The sequence below is a fragment of the Cherax quadricarinatus genome, chromosome 59 (assembly GCF_038502225.1).
Source record: "Cherax quadricarinatus isolate ZL_2023a chromosome 59, ASM3850222v1, whole genome shotgun sequence".
In the NCBI taxonomy this organism is placed as follows: domain Eukaryota; kingdom Metazoa; phylum Arthropoda; class Malacostraca; order Decapoda; family Parastacidae; genus Cherax; species Cherax quadricarinatus.
This window is the reverse complement of record NC_091350.1, coordinates 5,790,422-5,809,567: the sequence shown is the minus strand read 5'-3', so window position 1 is coordinate 5,809,567 and position 19,146 is coordinate 5,790,422. Positions and strand designations below refer to the sequence as shown.

Genomic DNA, 19,146 nt, shown 5'->3' with positions numbered 1-19,146 from the left:
TAAACCCGGAGGATTATACAGCGCCTGGGGGGGGATGTGGAAGGCATTCAGGCTTAATTTGGGGAACTGGAGCACAGATCCAATTCCCTAAATCAAGAGCCCCTCACCAACATCAAGGAACCTTCCTTGAGGGGTACACATGTTCAAGCACGTCAAGAAATTAGTGAAAGTGCAAAGGTTTGTAACAAGACTAGTCCCGGATCTAAGGGGTATGCCCTACGAGGAAAGGTTAGGGGGAAATCGACCTGACGACACTGGAGGACAGGAGATGGGGGGGGGGGCATAATAACGATAAACAAAATACTGAGAGTAATTGACAAGGTGTATAGGGACAATATTTCAAAGATGGGACACAGCAACAAGGTGTCATAACTGGAAACTGAAGACTCAGACGAGTCACAGGTAAGTTAGGAAATTTTTCTTCAACCATAGAGTTGTCAGGAAGTGGAATAATCTGGACAGTGAAGTAGTGGAGGCAGGATCCATACACAGCTTTAAGAAGAGATACGATAAAGCTCATGGAGCAGGGAGAGTGGACCTAGTAGCGACCAGTGAAGAGACCGGGCCAGGGACTATGAATTGACCCCTGCAACCACAAATAGGTAAGTACCCACAAACACACACACGAGCTATGAATTGATCCCTGTAATCACAAATAGGCGAGTACAGTAGACTTGATTTAAACAATCGATTTTATTATATACCGCTTAAATTATTTGTCTGGGACATATTATAAAAATACATAAATCAGGAGTTGATTTCGAGCCACAAATGACAAATTTAATTAGGAGGTTATCACATGTGAATATTTATAAATCATAAAGCCTAAATAATAGCACAATATAATACTATGAATGAAAAATATGTAGCATATATAAATCATGCAATACAAAAATAGTATATATCATTAAACAATATATGTAGAAGCAATAAATTACCAAAGAGGACAAGGCCTGTACGCATAACTATTTTGCTAACTTCGCCAAAAATGTTTCATATATACTGTTACAAAATACCAAATAAAGTGATAACCACTTCCCACCAAGTGTAATAATAAGTTATAAAACAAATGTAATAAACACAATAGAAGATAATTAAAACCCAGTCAAAATTTATTCACTTAAAATATGCCCCCCCCCCCTTAAAAAAATATCCTTATAATACAGCTATTAGGAACCATAAGTTACCTTTTCTAGAAATACAATAATCATACTCTAATAATCCCACTTGTGTGACCAATTAACAAACAACCTAACCTGCCCACCGTGCCTTACATAACATACTCATCTCACAGCTTGAAGAATGTATTCTTCGTCTAATGTTCACGGTTACTTCGCACAGCTCCAGGAGTCACACTGTCAATGTCAGCAACAGAATGTGTTCAAACTAGAGTAGTGAGCAGCACCTTCCTCCCTCGTCCCTGAAGCTTCACTCTTCAAGTCATCGTTACGCTCATAACCGCCTCCCAAACAGCCTATTTTACACAGAAATGTCTAAATAACAAAAAACAACTAATTGCTGCTCCCTAATCATTGATAAAGTAACAAGAATATTTTTAGCATCCTTATACATGTGTAAGAATACCGTCTTTCAAGTTTCTAATGTAAAACTTACAATAATACTGTTTTATAATGAAATTGTCAAGATAATACTAGTTAAAATTTTTATCATAGCGTGAATTAAATAAATTAAAATATCTGTACAATATTGATTTACAACTGAATTAAACCTGTATACCAACAGCTAATTTTTTGCCTTTTTTATTTAAACAAAGAAGCAGCCCGAACACAGAAACAATTATGTGAATATTACCAATGAAATAAGTCACAGTGAATAATAAATAAATAATTAAATAAATAAATAAATACATGTTTGTTTTCCAAGAAGATATATTTGCGTTATTCTTATTTAACATTGGCTTATATTTGTAATATCTTACATTGTAATGACTATAGTTATACAAAGTATTTCGGGTCAATCTTTATTAAATTTAAGTTATGTTGTGTTTTATTTAACCATAACCTCTGTGGGCCTCAAGACTACTTCAAAGATTTTGTATACAGTGTGTTCCAAGCCTAGAAGAAAATAAAATAGGCACGAGGTGTGTGGTGGCGGGAAGACGGCGCGAGAGTGAACAACCTCAGTGCTGACGTAACTGTCATCTTGACTGGTGATAGTCACTATTCTGACGGCTGTCCTGCACGAATTACTCCTTTTATCCTTGGAGAAAGGTCACTAGAGTTCATGAGGACTATCTACATATATAGGTGAACTTTAGATTAAATTTATTTCTTTTATTCAGTACGCAGATAATGTAGTTTACTTTTACTAAAATATTGTTAGGCAGAAAAGAAGAAAAAGCTAGTATACAATGCATTTCGGGCTATATATAACAAATAATTATTTGAGTAGAATTCACAGGTGATTTGATCAATGTTGGAAGGTTTACGCTAGTTTTGAATATAACAATACTGGTTGACAAAATTACCTTTGTATCTTAAATTTTTAGCAATTTTGTGTTATGCTAATCACTTTGTGTCATAGATATCTGGTAAACTTTTGTACAATTTTGCTTAAAGTATATATAATCATGTATAAATAATGTTAGAAGTATAATACTCAGGCTAATGGGAAAATTACAGTATTTTTCAATGAAGCCTTTTATCTTATTTTTTTGAGGCTATGGATCCGTCCCCACAAGTGCATCTGGTGATTTTACTGCAGTCGTAGCTATGAATTTAAGTAATATCCATATGCCGAGAACACCCAACCTGAAACTGATTAACTCCCATTTCCTAGGCACTGTACAACCCCAGCGGGTTTATAAATTTTAAAAAAAAAAAAAAAAAAAACTTGCTGAAAAACAAGCATTACCTCGGTATTCCAGTCTTACAGACCATTTATGGAATAATTGCAATAATGCGTAATTGTTATAGCCATGTATTGGTGTTAAGTTATGGGTTAATCCAGGATTAACATAGGTCAGGTTTATTAGGAAACCGTAAGTGTTTCCTGACGCGGGTCTTAGTCATATGATGACCCGCAACTGGAGCTTTTGGTTATCTGACAGAGACCTTCCACTGGCTTACCGGTCCACTTCTTTAAAAATTATGGTTATAATTATAACCATTAGGAAATGAAACCAGAATTAAACAATGCCAAGTTATATAACTTATTTACACTAGGGTCCTCAAGTCTTCCTCTTAGTCACAAATTACATTATAATTTTCTTTTATATCTACACTCTGTATGACCCCTGTGGGTTAACCGCTTAGTCTTGATTATAATTATATATATATACCCTCCACCTCCCTTCTGGGATTAACTTCCCGTTACTGACAAGAGATAACCGTTATCTACCCTGCATATCAGGCGGCCTTTTTTTGTATTTACAATAATGTAAAAGAAACGTTTAAGGATCAGTTAGGCATTATGTACGTCATCTTTATATTGAAGTTTAGTTATGCAAGATCACCAGCTGTTGCGTTCTACATAACTGATTCTAACTATTATCCACAAATGATAAGCAGGTTGTGGAAAATTTGGCAGGTAAATGCTCGAACTCTCTTACAGATGCTTTAATATATAAAAATCAGTAAATATTTGAAGTATCATATATGTAAACAAAACTCTTGAGTCAGAGGTTTAACACTTTATTATTTGATTATAATAAATAATAATCTTGAATCAGAGGGCAAGAGTTTAATACAAATACCTTCACTTCGTCAGGGGATTAAACAGTTCATTACCACTGAGTTTTTTGTTATCAAAACTTTGGGACCCAGTCCCTGGACCTGTTTTGCTGCTAATCTTTTAACTACAGCATATTGGATGGGTATGGGACGCATAATACAAATATTAAACTAATTATCCAAAAGCACCACAGCCTGATTGATAAGGCCATGGACTAGTCTGGGCCTTCGCTACGAGGGCGATGATCCTGGATTATATAACAGGCGGGGACGTTGACCCCCGAAACACCTTACAGGTAGGCAAATACATGCTCGATTGGTTCCCTTCGAGGGTGGTGCCTTAATGCTATTAATAAGGTTTTTGATCCAAGGATTTGGTGTTACGCTCTTTCTCGGATTAGGTCTGATTATCTCCCATTCCCCAGGTTCTGAGGGTTTAGTGCTTCATAAATTTTATAACTACTGCAATTGTCTATAATGTTAACCCCCCTCAGGAAGGTTCCTTGATGTTGGTGAGGGGCTCTTGATTTAGGGAATTGGATCTGTGCTCCAGTTCCCCGAATTAAGCCTGAATGCCTTCAACATCCCCCCCCCAGGCGCTGTATAATCCTCCGGGTTTAGCGCTTCCCCCTTGATTATAATAATATAATGTTAACCTTGGTTAGTGGGGTGAAAAAACGTAACTGTAGCAGAGCGTGGTTTCGATCCACGGACCTCTGGGTTATGGGCCCAGCACGCTTCCACTGCGCCACTCTGCTCCTCGCTGAGATGTAGAGAGATCCTGTATATAAACAAACTTTATTTCTTTGTGCAGTTTATAAAATGTAGTTTACGTGTAATGAAATATTGTTAAGCACAAAAGAAAGCTATTGTACCATTCAGATTTACAGTATGTCCCAACTACGCCTCCAAGGCTCTCTGATTCTTACTGTACAACCTCCATCCTGGATGGTATCTACTTCCTCTGTCGTCCCAACTTCCACAGCCCTGGGCTCCCAGGTCCCTACCTCGTCCACTCCCACTGTCCTTGCGTCTTCATCTCGCTCGCATGTCTTTACGACTTCCACAACTACCCATCACCTCGCGTCCCTACTTCTCCAAAGTCTAAAACCTCAAAATTCAAATCTCGTATCAATTTTGTTTTTCAGTGTTGTAACCCACAACAGTTAGTTTAATATCTTTATTATGCACCCCATACCCATCCTGTGGGCGGTAGTCAAAAGATTATAAAGGTATATAATGGGTCCAGGGACTGGACCCCAAAGTTATGATAGCTGAACTAGTTACAACAGTCGACTAAACTTACCTGGAGTTTACCTGGAGAGAGTTCCGGGGGTCAACGCCCCCGCGGCCCGGTCTGTGACCAGGCCTCCTGGTGGATCAGAGCCTGATCAACCAGGCTGTTACTGCTGGCTGCACGCAAACCAACGTACGAGCCACAGCCCAGCTGGTCAGGAACCGACTTTAGGTCTGGTCACAGACCGGGCCGCGGGGGCGTTGACCCCCGAAACTCTCTCCAGGTAAACTCTCCAGGTGCTTGTCCAGTGCCAGCTTGAAATTTTACTCATAGGTGAGCAGGGACACCACTATGAGGTGTGGATTAGCCAGCATCACTCCTGAGTTCCTCCACCTCAATGGAGATAAATGACCTTAATCTTATGGTTACGATTGTATAACCATAATTTTTAAGGGGTGGACCGGTAAACCAGCGAAAGGCCTCGGGCAGATGACAAAAGCTTCAACCGCGAGTTATATGACTAAGACCCTCATCAGGAAACACTTATCCTCTTCCTGACAAACCTTACCTAACCTAAGTCACTTTGACTTTTTTTTAGGTTATCCTAGGTAATTTACACAACTTGTTAGTTATGGTAATTGTACTTGCATGTATCTGAACCTAAATAAACTTAACCAGTTTTCTTGTCAAGCAAAGTATAGCAGGTATGTTGTGTAGTGGTTTTCTTTTAAAATGTTTATTGAAAAAAATTTATTTGTATGTAATGCTGCACTGTCCTGTGTGTCTTTTCTAGGTGTCGCACATGTTATGTCTAGATGTCCCACATACTGGAGGAAATGGACTGTGGCGACAACTAGGAAGGTACAGTAGTTGGAGAACAAGCTTTTATTAGAACACCATTTTGTTTTGTGACGATGAAGCTCTGTTCTGCAACAAAGTAAGAAGCGTAGGACACTTGAAGCCAGCCCCTCTATTTTTTTTTTTAAGCCTTGATCAATTTAGGTAAAATATTTTAGGCCTACATTGCTGAGTTCTTATCAAAAGTCATTAAATTGTCTTTGCAAGTTTATAGATTTAATTTATAATTCTCCTTTTGAAATTGATTAGTTTCTTTGTTAATGTCATTATCATTAATAATACTTATGTGAGATAACATTCAGATAAAGATTTTAAACCTTTGGTTATACAACGGTTAGATAATTAAACGTGTCTTTCCTTAATTACTATAGGTATTATGCCTTCGTATCTATTTCTCAATTTACATTTTTCGTAGAAGCATCAGCTATGATCCTTAACATGAAGGTTCTTTGAATGTTCCTGTTCTTTTTTTAAATTATAAGGACCAAACTTTGACTAAAGAAGCGCCCCCGGGTGGGCTCGAACCACCAACCTTTCGGTTAACAGCCGAACGCGCTAACCAATTGTGCCACGGAGGCTTGGGAGATAGCGTCTGGAAACTGGAGTACAGTTAAAATTTAGGGGATCCAAGTCGGCTGATATTTTCTTTAGTAAGTAAGCATAATATAAATTATATACGAACTAAAATGTCAAAAGGAAAATTTACAGGCCTAGATACATTAGTCCCACAAAAGGCTTTAAACATAATGAACCAGTGATATGTTAAAACGTTAAGCAGTACCTGCCTAGGCTCAGTAAATTAATTTATAATAATAATAGTCTTACCTAAACAACAGGGAAAAAAAAACGTTTTAAAGCCAATACTGAATAAAAGCCCTGACTGATAACTTGTGGAGTTCCACAGGGGAGTATCTTAGGCCCCCGCTCCTATGCTTCTTGTGTTATGCCAGTGATATATTAAAAGCAAATTTCTACTATATACAGGTGACAGCTCATTTGATGCAGGGAAAGACCCAATGCGATCAATATTTACAATATTCCGGAGACATTTATGTATTATCACTGGAAATGGTGTCGTGCAGACGATGGTTATTAGATAAGTGTTGCTACATATGAACAAAATAGAAGCAGTGTTATTTGGATCTAAATGTAAGCTAATGCTTGCATGTAAATCCCTGTTGGTCATACAGCGCTGTAAAACTACATATGAAACATAAATATGATTAATTTATTAAGTCATAATTCCCGTAATGCAGATAAAGGGTTCTTGATCCAATAATTTGATCCAGTAATTTAGGTGCTTCATTGTACTTATACGTGCAGTGACAGTTCTCTGTATATTCTCCAGGTCTGCAGTTTTGTCTGCCTTGAAAGGGGTCATAAGTGTACAGCAATATCCCAGCCTAGAGAGAGCAAGCGATTTGAAGAGAATCATCATTGAATTGGCATCCCTTGGTTTGAAGGTTCTCATTATCCATCCTATCATTTTCCTAGCAAATGTGATAGAAACATTGTTGTGGTCTTTGAAAGTGAGTTTCTCTGATATTATCACTCCCAGGTCCTTCACATTAGTTTTCGCTCAATAGTGTGGTTGTAATTTCGTCTTATACTCCGATCCAGTTTTAATTTCGTAGAGTTTTCCATAGTGGAGTAATTGATATTTGTCTTCATTGAACTTCATATTATTTTCTTTAGCCCATTTAAAGTCTTAGATAATGTTCACTTGGAGATCTGCAGTGTCCTCAGTGGATGACACTCATGCAAATTCTGGTGTCATCAGCAAAGGAGGACACGGTATTCGTCCTCATATCTGTCTGTGTCAAATATGAGGATGAGGAAAATGAGGGGAGCGAGTACTGTACCTTCTAGAAGAGAGCTTTTCACTGTAGCCGCCTCTCTGACTACTATTTTTATTATTACTCTTTTTTGTTCTATTTGTAGGAAGTTATTGATCAATCCACCCACTTTTCCTGTTATTCCTTTAACACGCATTTTGTGTGCTATTACACCATGACCGCACTTGTCGAAGGCTTTTGCAAAGTCTGTGTATACCACATCTGCATTTTGTTTATTCTCCAGTGCATCCAGGACCATGTCATAATGGTCCAGTAATTGTGAGATGCAGGAGCGACCTGCTTTAAACCCATGCTGACCTGAGTTGTGCATTTGATGGGTATCCTTGTGGTTGGCGATCTTGCTTCTAAGAACCCTTTCCACGATTTTTATGATGTTTGACGTTAGTGCTGTCGGTCTGTTAATTCTTTATAATTGCTTTACTGCCATGTTTGTGGCATATATAAATCTACTTTTATAAAGATACTCTAAGTACCGGCAAAAATTTTGTCAGCCAGTTACCATCGTCGTTACAAGCTACTCAAATTCATTCTTGGAAAGAGTTTTTACTCTGTTTACAAAGTCTGAGTTACCTGATATTATTTCTTCCCAGGAGAGAGAGATTAGAGGAACGTTTTTTTTCCATAACTGTAAATATATGTATGAACTAGGAGGTATATAAACATCCTCAGAGGTATACAATCTATTTGTTGCAGAATATAAATTTTGTTTTGGTGCACCAACTATGTTCTTGTACCCCCCAGTACCAACAATACCACCAGTCCGATGACATTCTTCTTTGCAAATATACAGGGTCTAAAGCCAGCAACAAACAACAAAATACCTTTCATCCGTGGACTGCTTGCAGAGGCAAAGGCAATGTTCGCGGCTTTCACTGAGACCCACATAAAGGATCACTTGGACAACGAAATATGGATCCCAGGTTACAACCTATACAGATGTGACAGAGTGAACAGGCAAAAGGGATGGGGGGGTTGGCCTGTACATTGCAGAGTCACTTGTTTGCACAGAACTGCTTAATGCCTCAAATGATGTAGTGGAAGTTTTAGCAGTAAAGGTCGAGAACCAGAACCTAGTCATTGTGGTAGTCTACAAGCCTCCGGATGCAACATCCCAGCAATTCCAGGAACAGCTGTTAAAAATTGACCACTGTCTGGAAAATCTTCCAGCTCCTGCACCCAACATCTTGCTCCTGGGGGATTTCAACTTAAGGCACCTAAAATGGAGGAATATAGCAAATAATATTGTTGCAGTAATAACACCAGGAGGCAGCTCTGATGAAAATCACACTCACACGAGCTTTTAAATCTCTGCACAAAATTCAATTTAAACCAGCAAATAATAGAGCCTACTAGACTGGAGAATACACTAGACCTCATCTTCACTAACAATGATGATCTGATAAGAAATGTCACCATATCAAAAACAATATACTCAGATCACAACATAATTGAGGTTCAGACATGTATGCGTGGAGCCCCAGACCGACATAATGAGACTATTAGGTAAGACACATATGCAACAGTTAGGTATCTTCATTTCGAAACGTTTCGCCTACACAGTACGCTTCTTCAGTCGAGTACAGAAAAGTTGATAGAAGCAGAAGAGACTTGAAGACGATGTAATCAGTCCATCACCCTTAAAGTTTTGAGGTGGTCAGTCCCTCAGTCTGGAGAAGAGCAATGTTCCATAGTCTGAAACAATATGGAGTTGAAGTGACAGGATGGAGCCTTATATAGCGCCAGGAGGTGAGACGTAGGTCACTAGTAGAACGCAGATGTTGGGAGGTCAGGTCCCTCTCAAATCCAGCCGTTCTCACTAGTAGAGGTTGTCGAAGTTGATTTCAGGTCTGTACCAAGATACCCTTGTGTTGCAGTGTCTGACAGATTGAACATTAAAATGGTATAAAATACCGACAGGTTGTTAGGTAAGACACATATGCAACAGTTAGGTATCTTTATTTCGAAACGTTTCGCCTACACAGTAGGCTTCTTCAGTCGAATACAGAAAAGTTGATAGCAGAAGAGACTTGAAATAAAGATACCTAACTGTGGGCTGCAGAAAACAATATGAAGTTCAACGATGAGAAATTTCAATTACTCAGATATGGTAAACACGAGGAAATTAAATCTTCATCAGAGTACAAAACAAATTCTGGCCACAAAATAGAGCGAAACACCAACGTCAAAGACCTGGGAGTGATCATGTCGGAGGATCTCACCTTCATGGGCCATAACATTGTATCAATCGCATCTGCTAGAAAAATGACAGGATGGATAATGAGAACCTTCAAAACTAGGGAGGCCAAGCCCATGATGACACTCTTCAGGTCACTTGTTCTATCTAGGCTGGAATATTGCTGCACACTAACAGCACCTTTCAAGGCAGGTGAAATTGCTGACCTAGAAAATGTACAGAGAACCTTCACGGCACGCATAACGGAGATAAAACACCTCAATTACTGGGAGCGCTTGAGGTTCCTAAAACTGTATTCCCTGGAACGCAGGCGGGAGAGATACATGATTATATACACCTGGAAAATCCTAGAGGGACTAGTACCGAACTTGCACACGAAAATCACTCACTACGAAAGCAAAAGACTTGGCAGACGATGCAACATCCCCCCAATGAAAATCAGGGGTGTCACTAGCACGTTAAGAGACCATACAATAAGTGTCAGGGGCCCGAGACTGTTCAACTGCCTCCCAGCATACATAAGGGGGGTTACCAACAGACCCCTGGCAGTCTTCAAGCTGGCACTGGACAAGCACCTAAAGTCGGTTCCTGACCAGCCGGGCTGTGGCTCGTACGTTGGTTTGCGTGCAGCCAGCAGCAACAGCCTGGTTGATCAGGCTCTGATCCACCAGGAGGCCTGGTCACAGACCGGGCCGCGGGGATGTTGACCCCCGGAACTCTCTCCAGGTAAACTCCAGGTATAATGAACAGTGGGCTTGTCTGCCATTTGACAAACGGCTAGGTGCAGCCTTCAGCGCTCCACAGAGCTGTTGGTAATATGCTGCTTACAGACTTAGCAGTCGTTCTGTCTCCATTAATATAGCCTCGCATGTACTTTTTGTGACCGAGATTTTCTGAGCATTTTGTGTCTGCAGCCTTTAACTATATTGTTCATCATAGCCTCTGAGAGAAAGGGTCATCACTCTGAGCTTCGTTCAGAGTATCCGTACAGCACTGATACACATTCACCAACCACCAACACATTTCACATGTTATTGTGGACTTTGTTTCTGCACCTTGTCATACTTGGTCCTAGTCTGAAAGCTCTCCGCGCTAGGTCGTTTTACAACTTGCTTTTTTACTTTTGGGATACACCCAATTTTAGTTGTGCCGCCTGAGCGGCTAGTTCATTGTGCAGCTCATGCTCATCCTGTGTGTGGTAGCGAAAAAAAAAAATGGGATTTCAGAGGTCACAATATGCTTTTGTGGAGTAGACTATATATTTGGGCTGGCTTTGATTTGGCTTGTTTTAGGCATTGTTAGCCTTTGCTTATGTTTGGTGTATTGGATTCTGAGCCTGTATTGTCTGCTTTTGCATCTAATTAGTAAATGGAATTCGTATTTGTCAAACTTTGCAGACTTTAATCTATAATCTAGGACTGAATGAACTTTGTCTTATTGGTGTTCATAAACTGTATTTTGTGAACCGAGCCTTTGACTACATGGTGTCTGCGCATGCAAGCACTGTGTTGACTTTGGGACATGGGCAAGTGGGTTGCACACTTCGATACTTGTACGAGTCTTAAAGAGTTTTGGTTTAATGTATCCTTTATGATTAATCCAGTGATGGACTTAGAATAGTTATCAGTTGTGAGCTGATTAACTTAAAATTGTATAGGATGTCTTTATTTAGTAAAGATAGGTGCATGTTACACTTCTTGTTTTACCAAATTCCTTGACCGGTGAACAGAAGTACGTTTTATGGTATAAAACTGTGAGATGGTTTGCCTATAATAAGCCCTTGTCTGGAAGCAGGGGTCAATAATATCACACACCTGTACACCAATGAAGGACACTATTACCTAAGACAGAAAAAAAATGAACAGAATCATTCACACTTCGTTGTGTATATAACCTTGACTAGTGATGATTAGGAAAGTTATTCAGCCTCACTTCATATGGTTTTGCATGTTATTATACATTTATACAAGGGTTGCAATAAACAATTTGTAAAGAAAACATATGTAAAGCATGAGAAAACTTTCCTTTAGGCGACGTTTTGTTTAGGAGCTTCAGTTTTATAGAGTATATATATCAGAGACTATATTGTGAAAGGAAGGTCAGATGTGATGAAGCCAGGTGTGGTCTGATGTGTAAGGTCACCTGACGGCCGTGTCCTGTGAGATTATCTCTACCAGGATTTTTCGTATGCTACAGCTTCCGATTTGCACAGTTGTATTGCTAAGAAATATTACGATAGACCAGTCATGTCTAACGGATCTACTTTCTTTTAGTAAAGCATTTGAGGCAGTGGAACAGGCAGAGTACGATGTTGTCTATTTGGATTTCAGTAAGGCAAAATTTTGATAGTTACGCACAGACTAATAAAAAAAAGTGGCAGCATATGGTATAAGTGGAAATATTGTTGCATGGGTAGAAGTACGGCTAAAAAAAAATCAGCAACAAAAAGTACATAAATGGGGTAAAATCAGAATGAGGACATCAGAAGTGGCGTTCCACAGGCAACAGTGTTAGGCCCTTGCCTGCGGGACCTGGAGAGTAGGAATCAAGAGTTGTTTACATAAAATATTGAAGCTAACTTAAACATAATCTTTATTGTTTTGTGACTTGAATGTATTTTCTCGAATGAAACAGAGACATTAATTGAAAAACCAGCTTTTATTGGGACAACTTTTCTCTCTGTGTTAGAACTTTTTCATGTGGGCAGGGTATTCCTGCATCGACATGTGTCATCTGATGTCTGTATACAGACGGATCAAAGTTACTTTTGCTAATGGAAAACTGACCTTAATCCGCAGATTCCAAGCATCCTTGTGCAAATTCTTCATTATACTGTGTGGAGCAAAACATTGACTCGATAAAAGCTTTCTTCGCAACTTGCGTCTTTGTCTTCATATTCGTCAATTCGCCATTTTAGATATCTATCTTACATTTTTCCCAAGGACCAACCATACTATAAAACCATTTTTTTTTATATAATTTTTATTTATAAGGTTTATGCGCTACTTGTGCTGGATTGCTAGAGGAGGAGGACGAGGACAGGACGGAATAGATGGAAAAGAGTAAGAAGAATAGAGGAGGGGGGTTAGGAAAGGATGATACAGCAGAGGTGAAGAACTACAATCCTTTCACGTAAGATGCCCTTAAGTGTGGTGCAATAATGCTGATGAAGGAATCCTGATATAAGGAATCCTAGCTGCCCAACCCTTCCTAGGATCTAACCTACTGACTCCCTCCCCCCATTCCTATTCCCCAGACTCTATATCCCCTGTGAATATAATTTAATATAATAATGTAAGTAAGATCACTGGATGAGACTGTAATTGAAGAGCCAGATTATTATAATGGGGAGCATTAAACCCGTAGGGATTATATAGCGCCTGTGGGGGGGAAGGCATTCTGGCTCAATTCAAAGAACTGGAACAGATCCAATTCCCTAGCACAACCAGCTTAGGTACATTCCACAAGGCTGCTGGAAACATAAACACATATGCAGTTTAATGACAACGTTTCGCCCATATAGTGGGCTTTTTCAAGTCACAAACAGATCTACCTGGGGTGGAAGGTACGTGAGTATTTATAGTCAGGTTCAGAATGTTGAGGTCAGGTGGATAATGCTGCATCTGAGGATCTACCGGGTGGGGTTATGGAGTCTAAAATCTTGGGTAGCTTGGCAGGGGTATTGGATAAGTTGTGAGCAGATGCAGCATTCTCCACCTGGCCTCAACATTCTGAACCTGACTATAAATACTCACGTACCTTCCACCCCAGGTAGATCTGTTTGTGACTTGAAAACCCCCACTGTGTGGGCGAAACGTTGTCAATAAAGGATCACATTAAACTGCATATGCGTTTATGTTTCCATTGTGTCGGTATTTTATACCATTTATTTTCACAAGGCTGCTCTACTAGGCTCTCTTGTATGTGAAATAAAAGATTCACTTTTTATACATGAAGTGCTAAACCCATGTGTTTCATACTGCATAATGAATGGTGGAGGCTCGATCCTCTATCTGCTAATCGCTCGACAGAAACATTACCATTCAGTATACCTTCATCTCTCTGAGAATTACAAGTGTGAAAGAAACAGAAAATTAAGATGTACCTGGGAAGGGCGTGAATCGCTCCATGTGTAATATATAATAAATATATGGTAAAATCACAAAATAGAACAATTACATTTTGTTTTGGGCCATAAGAATAGCGGAACACTGCAGCAGGCTTAATAGTAGCCTGTGTGTGAATATAGTTGCGAGTAGGCCATCACACACTCTCACTAGGTATAAACAAGCAGTCGTAAACAAGCACATAACAGTAAATATTGGTCTATCATGTATGAACCCGTCCTCATAGCCTACTTGATTGACTTTTTTTTTTTTTTTTTTAACTTGACAGTGACAACCCGCTGTTAGGCGTTACCTTATTCATCCTGCATATTTTCAGTCACCTGAAAATGTCCCGCACCAGGTAAAAATTAGTGAAATGTAGTTCTGAGGTATAGTCTTATGGAGACTTCTAGGATAGTTGCATTGCTAATTTAAATTTATATACCAAAAAATTCAATAATTTCGAGTTATTTATGCCAGGGAAAAGGAGAGCAAGTCTTTAGGTGATCCAGTAGGCTTGATTAGGTCAAATTAACTTCACCCAAATCTTCACTAAAATTTAATTGATGCAGAAGTGTTGAACGTTCAAAAATAGACGCACTTGCTATTATGAGGACAGGTTATGTATATAGTTGAGTGAGAAGGATCAACTAGAGATCTTTATTAATAATTTTTATATTTATCACTCGGCGCTTGTGCCTTAAGTTTATTTAACAACACTGCTTTTCAGGGTGGGTGTTCCCGCTATGTAAATATCATAATAGGGTAGCAGCACACTGCAGGTGTATCCAGTCTTGCATAATAAATAAAAGGCTGCCTTGATGCTGCTTGAAGGCCTTTTCATCTAAGGAATTGGACCTGTGCTTCCCTTTTGATCACAACCGATTAACTCTTATTTACTGACGCTGAATGATCCCTGCAAGGTTAGCGCTTCCCGGTAATATAATAATAAATCACTAGAGTGCGTGAGGTGCTGAGGGTCACATGGTTCTGTCTTTGCTTCATACTTTTTTAAGCTCAATGAAGGCATCGTAGATCTCTTTATGTGGAGCGGCGTGGTCCACACTGCTGGTGTCGCCAATGTGGACACGACCGTTGACATTCTCATCGTAGTAGGTGTGAAGGACACTCTCCCGACCCTCCACGTCGTCTATCTCCCATGAGGAAGGTACTGGAGGGAGCAATGAGAGACCCTCTGGCCTCCCATCCGTCGCTACTTCTTGTCGACCTCTCCAAGATGCTCTTGTTGTAGAGGTAACAAACTGCTTTGGAATAGCGGGCGTGGTAGGAAGAGTTATGGTAGGGGGTGTTGTGGTTGGTCTTCTGCTAGCTACGACCTGCTGCCTTGGTCTAGACTGAGTTCTGGGAGAGGTTGGGATGAGGGGGTTAGACCTAGGCAGGGCTCTAGCGTAGGCGCTTACCAGGATGGGACGACGTTGCGAGTTGAGCACCTTGATGAGCGCGGGTTCGTTGCCTGGCTCTTGTCTTGTTTCCGTAAGGAAACCTGGTGTCTCCTGCTGATGCCGGAGAAACCGCCGGTTCTCATTGATTTGGTTTCTCCCCGAGATCTCAGACGCCTGTGTACTTCCCTGTATACTGTCAGGGACGCTGGAACCCAGAATTAGTATGGGTGTGGGCTGCTTGTTGGACTTGTGGGCTGGGCGGCGTCCCCCGGGAATGATGTCACTGACCCGTGGGAGCACCACAGGAAGAGGCAGCAGCTTCCTCTCCACCACAGTGTAGGGCAGCTTGCCAGAGTCCTCCTCACTATTTGCCAACTTGGGCTGACGGAAGGATATGCGTGCATGCTTCTGTAAGAGGCGTCGTCTGGCGTCCTTGGGGTCCTCTTCACTTCCTGTGCCCTCAGGGGTATCCGTGGTAGGATGGGTGATGGAATATGTTCCCAAGGGAGAAGCGGTGTCCTGACTGATGACCTGGATGTTGTGGCTGCTAGTAGAGAGGAGACCAGTGCGTGCTGAGGGGTGGTCTATGGAGGGCTCGGCCAAGTAGTCGCAGCGTTGACCAGTGAACAGTGATGGGCAGGAACACGTATAGTTGCGGCCGCCTCCAGTGTCAATACAAGTCCCACCGTTCAGGCACCAACCTTGATGACCCTCGCAGAACGGCCCTCCTGGCTCACCTGTTGAAACCAACACCTGTTACAAAGCCATGTAAATTGTATTGCATGAACAAGATTTTATCCGGGTTATGAACTCTGATAAACCAGGATACGGGCGAGGATTGAACCCGTGGTGAGACTCGTAAAACTCCAGACCGACGCGTTGGCCACTGGGCCAGCTAGGTACAATAAGATTCCAGCTGACCCAGTAGCTAACACGTCAGTCTGGAGTTTTACGACTCACCGCAGGTTCAATCCCCGCCCATACGAAGGTTTGTTTGCAATCGTGTCATTGCGATTTCTTGAGTCATGAACTCTGACAGTTAATAATCCAAGATAAACCTATAACGCCAGTGAATTGTTAAGTTCTGCTGCCTGATCAGCTATTTTTGTGTGTGTGTGTGTGTGTGTGTGTGTGTGTGTGTGTGTGTGCACACCCCTGCAGCTTACCCTATGAGCAGTAGCGCAAAAAACAGGATTACAGAGTAACAATGCTCAGTGGGGTCTCTCTCAGACCCCAATGAGCATTGTTATATTAGTTAGTTTAATATGTTTATTATGCACCCCATACCCATCTTGTGGGCGGTAGTTAAAAGATTACAGAGGTACATAATGGGTCCAGGGACTGGGCCCTCAGAGTTTTGATAGCTGAACTAGATACAAAGGTAATGAACTCACAAGTTACAAAGGGAATGAATCCTGTAAGTAAAGTTACTTACGTTTATATATGGCTTTAGTCATGAACAGATTATAGAGTAATGAGCAATTCACACGTCCACAATCGGTCACAACTATGAGTTATTGGTGCAAATATTAATTGTTATATTACTAGAAAGAAATATTACTCATGTCATATCTTACAATTACTTCTTACCATTAATGTACACAATACAGTATGGAATACAATTTAATATTTATTTTATTACCACTACAAAGCATTCGTCATAATTGGGTTACAATCTCACCTGTAAGAAAGGGTCATTCATCTAGTTGATGCAGAGTATGTAACAGACTACAAAACGGCTCAATAAAATACCAAAACCTATACAGCAGTTGTGGGTCTCATCTCAGGGGAGAGGAATAAAGAACCCTGAAGAAAATAACCACACTGCTTGAATTTATATACATAATTATCCTAGGTTATACGTCTTTTGAGGTCAATTACCAGCACTTACTGCTGACTGAAAATGATTAATGTACCTGATGAAATTTATCAGTGCAATTGCATTACACTATTTATAACACAGCTATCAGTAACATACGTTATTGATGAGGTGAGAGTAAGGATGATAGATCAGGTATCTGCAGTAATTCTGTTGGGTAAATATTGCAGACATTTGTTTACCCTCAAAAATGGACAAATTGCTGAGAGAATGAGTTTAACCATTGATCAAAAATATAGATGTGTGTAATAAGCATGACTCACGTGTGTCACAGAGCATGCCAGTCCATCCTGGCTCACACACACACTCCCAGGGTTCCTTGCAGCTACCGTGGTCACACCCAGGGTAGGGAAAGCACATGTCACATCTCTTTCCCCACCACCCCACTTCACACCTGTAAAGACCACACCTGTTATACATGTTTCTTGTAATGATTGGAGTTACCTATAAAACACTGACAAATTTGACATGGAAAAGTGGAATGTGATAACACATGTTGCTTGACTTTCTAAGGCTACATAACATTAAATCATCTCGTAAATGCTATAATATCATGTGCTAATGTGTCCATAACATCTGCTTTCTTTTTAAAATCATTATACAATGCATAATTGTTTGAATTTTTTGGAGATGGCCTAGAACACAACCCATTTATTCCCATAAGTTATTCACTCTATCTGTCGCATTTGCACGTGTAACTCCAGTTGTCTGGAACGTATCTTGTGAAATGTGGTTGTCTATAGTGTAATGAACGATTGTCAATGAATGAACAGGAAAGTTGATGGGGGAGCTCAAATCATGGTCCCAAAATTGACAGGTCCAGCACTTTGCTGCTTAATCCCTCAAGGAAGGCTCCTTGATGTGGGTGAGGGACTCTTGATCATGGGAATTGGATTTGTGCTCCAATTCCCTGAATTAAGCCTGAATGCGTTCCACCCCCACAGGTACTGTATAATTCCTACAAGTTTAGCGGTCCCCATGATGATAATGATAATAATTTACTGCTTAAATTGAGTTCATAGACTGGCTTTGAGGGAGGTAAAGATAAATATACTGTAAAAATTACTGGAGCTGTGAGAAAGGACAGAGGGTTATAGGTGGTAGTCACTTTCCTAGTAGAAGCCTCGTAGCTCAGCTCAGCAGTAAAGCACTGGACCTGGTAATCTTGGGACCATGGTTTGAGCAACCATCTACCTTTCTAATATATATATATATATATATATATATATATATATATATATATATATATATATTCTTTCAACAAACCAGCCGTATCCCACCAAGGCAGGGTGGCCAAAAAAGAAAAACGAAAGTTTCTCTTTTTAAGTTTAATAATTTATACAGAAAAAGGGGGTTACTAATCCCTTGCTCCCGTCATTTTATTCATCTCTTACGACACTCATGACTTGGAAGGAAGAAATCTGTTCCACTTCCCCATGGAGAATATATATGTTATAAAATAGTTTTGCAGATGGGAAAGACTAAGACATGTACAAACCTTCACAGGATATTTATTGTAAAGCAGATCAAAGTTTTGGGTGGTAAATGCATCACCATCATCAGGAATTATATTTTGCAACATGACATAATAACATATATAGTGCATGATGGAAAATGTATTGGCACATTTTTTGCTAATGTATTATTGAATTTTATGTTGTATTCATAGATAACCCACAATTTGGAAGGAAACTTTAGACCACGTTTCGGACCTAGATAGACCGAAACATCATGTAAAGTTTCTTCTCCAAATTTTTAGTTATTTGTAACATAGTTTTAGATGTGCACACATACACACACACACATACACACACACACACACACACACACACACACACACACACACACACACACACACACACACACACACACACACACACACACACACACATACACAGGTTCACCCCATAAACATGATTTT

General features: G+C 40.1%; 2 protein-coding genes, 1 long non-coding RNA gene and 2 other non-coding genes across 9 annotated transcripts in view; 1 reads left to right on the top strand and 4 right to left on the bottom strand.

Moving 5' to 3' along the window:
- The window catches only part of LOC128698752 (L-threonine 3-dehydrogenase-like), a gene marked incomplete at its 3' end in the record, with an annotated part of 60,478 nt that extends 59,038 nt beyond the window's left edge, over positions 1 to 1,440 (bottom strand). The window contains 1 exon segment of one of the 2 annotated variants that reach the window (XM_070097679.1): positions 1,284 to 1,440. Coding sequence is in view for 1 of the 2 variants with exons in the window: in XM_070097678.1 (XP_069953779.1) it covers positions 1,275 to 1,276 (2 nt within the window). 2 annotated transcript variants of the gene reach the window in all.
- A 711-nt stretch (positions 1,441 to 2,151) lies between these two features.
- LOC128698751 (uncharacterized) lies at positions 2,152 to 8,884 on the top strand. The gene is made up of 3 exons (XR_008408504.2): positions 2,152 to 2,267; positions 5,723 to 5,790; positions 7,136 to 8,884. It is a non-coding gene; the product is annotated as an uncharacterized lncRNA (long non-coding RNA).
- TRNAM-CAU (transfer RNA methionine (anticodon CAU)) lies at positions 4,379 to 4,450 on the bottom strand. The gene has a single exon. It is a non-coding gene; the product is annotated as a tRNA-Met (tRNA).
- TRNAN-GUU (transfer RNA asparagine (anticodon GUU)) lies at positions 6,292 to 6,365 on the bottom strand. Its single transcript has one exon. It is a non-coding gene; the product is annotated as a tRNA-Asn (tRNA).
- A 5,310-nt stretch (positions 8,885 to 14,194) lies between the features above and the next one.
- The window catches only part of LOC128698750 (uncharacterized), a 68,892-nt gene continuing 63,940 nt past the window's right edge, over positions 14,195 to 19,146 (bottom strand). For all 4 annotated transcript variants that reach the window (XM_070097676.1, XM_053791100.2, XM_053791101.2 and 1 more), the window contains 2 exons: positions 17,489 to 17,619; positions 14,195 to 16,083 (listed from right to left, as the gene is read on the bottom strand). In XM_070097676.1, coding sequence (XP_069953777.1) covers positions 14,945 to 16,083; positions 17,489 to 17,619 — 1,270 coding nt within the window. In that variant the 3' untranslated portion in view covers positions 14,195 to 14,944. The remainder of the gene's footprint in view (positions 16,084 to 17,488; positions 17,620 to 19,146) is intronic.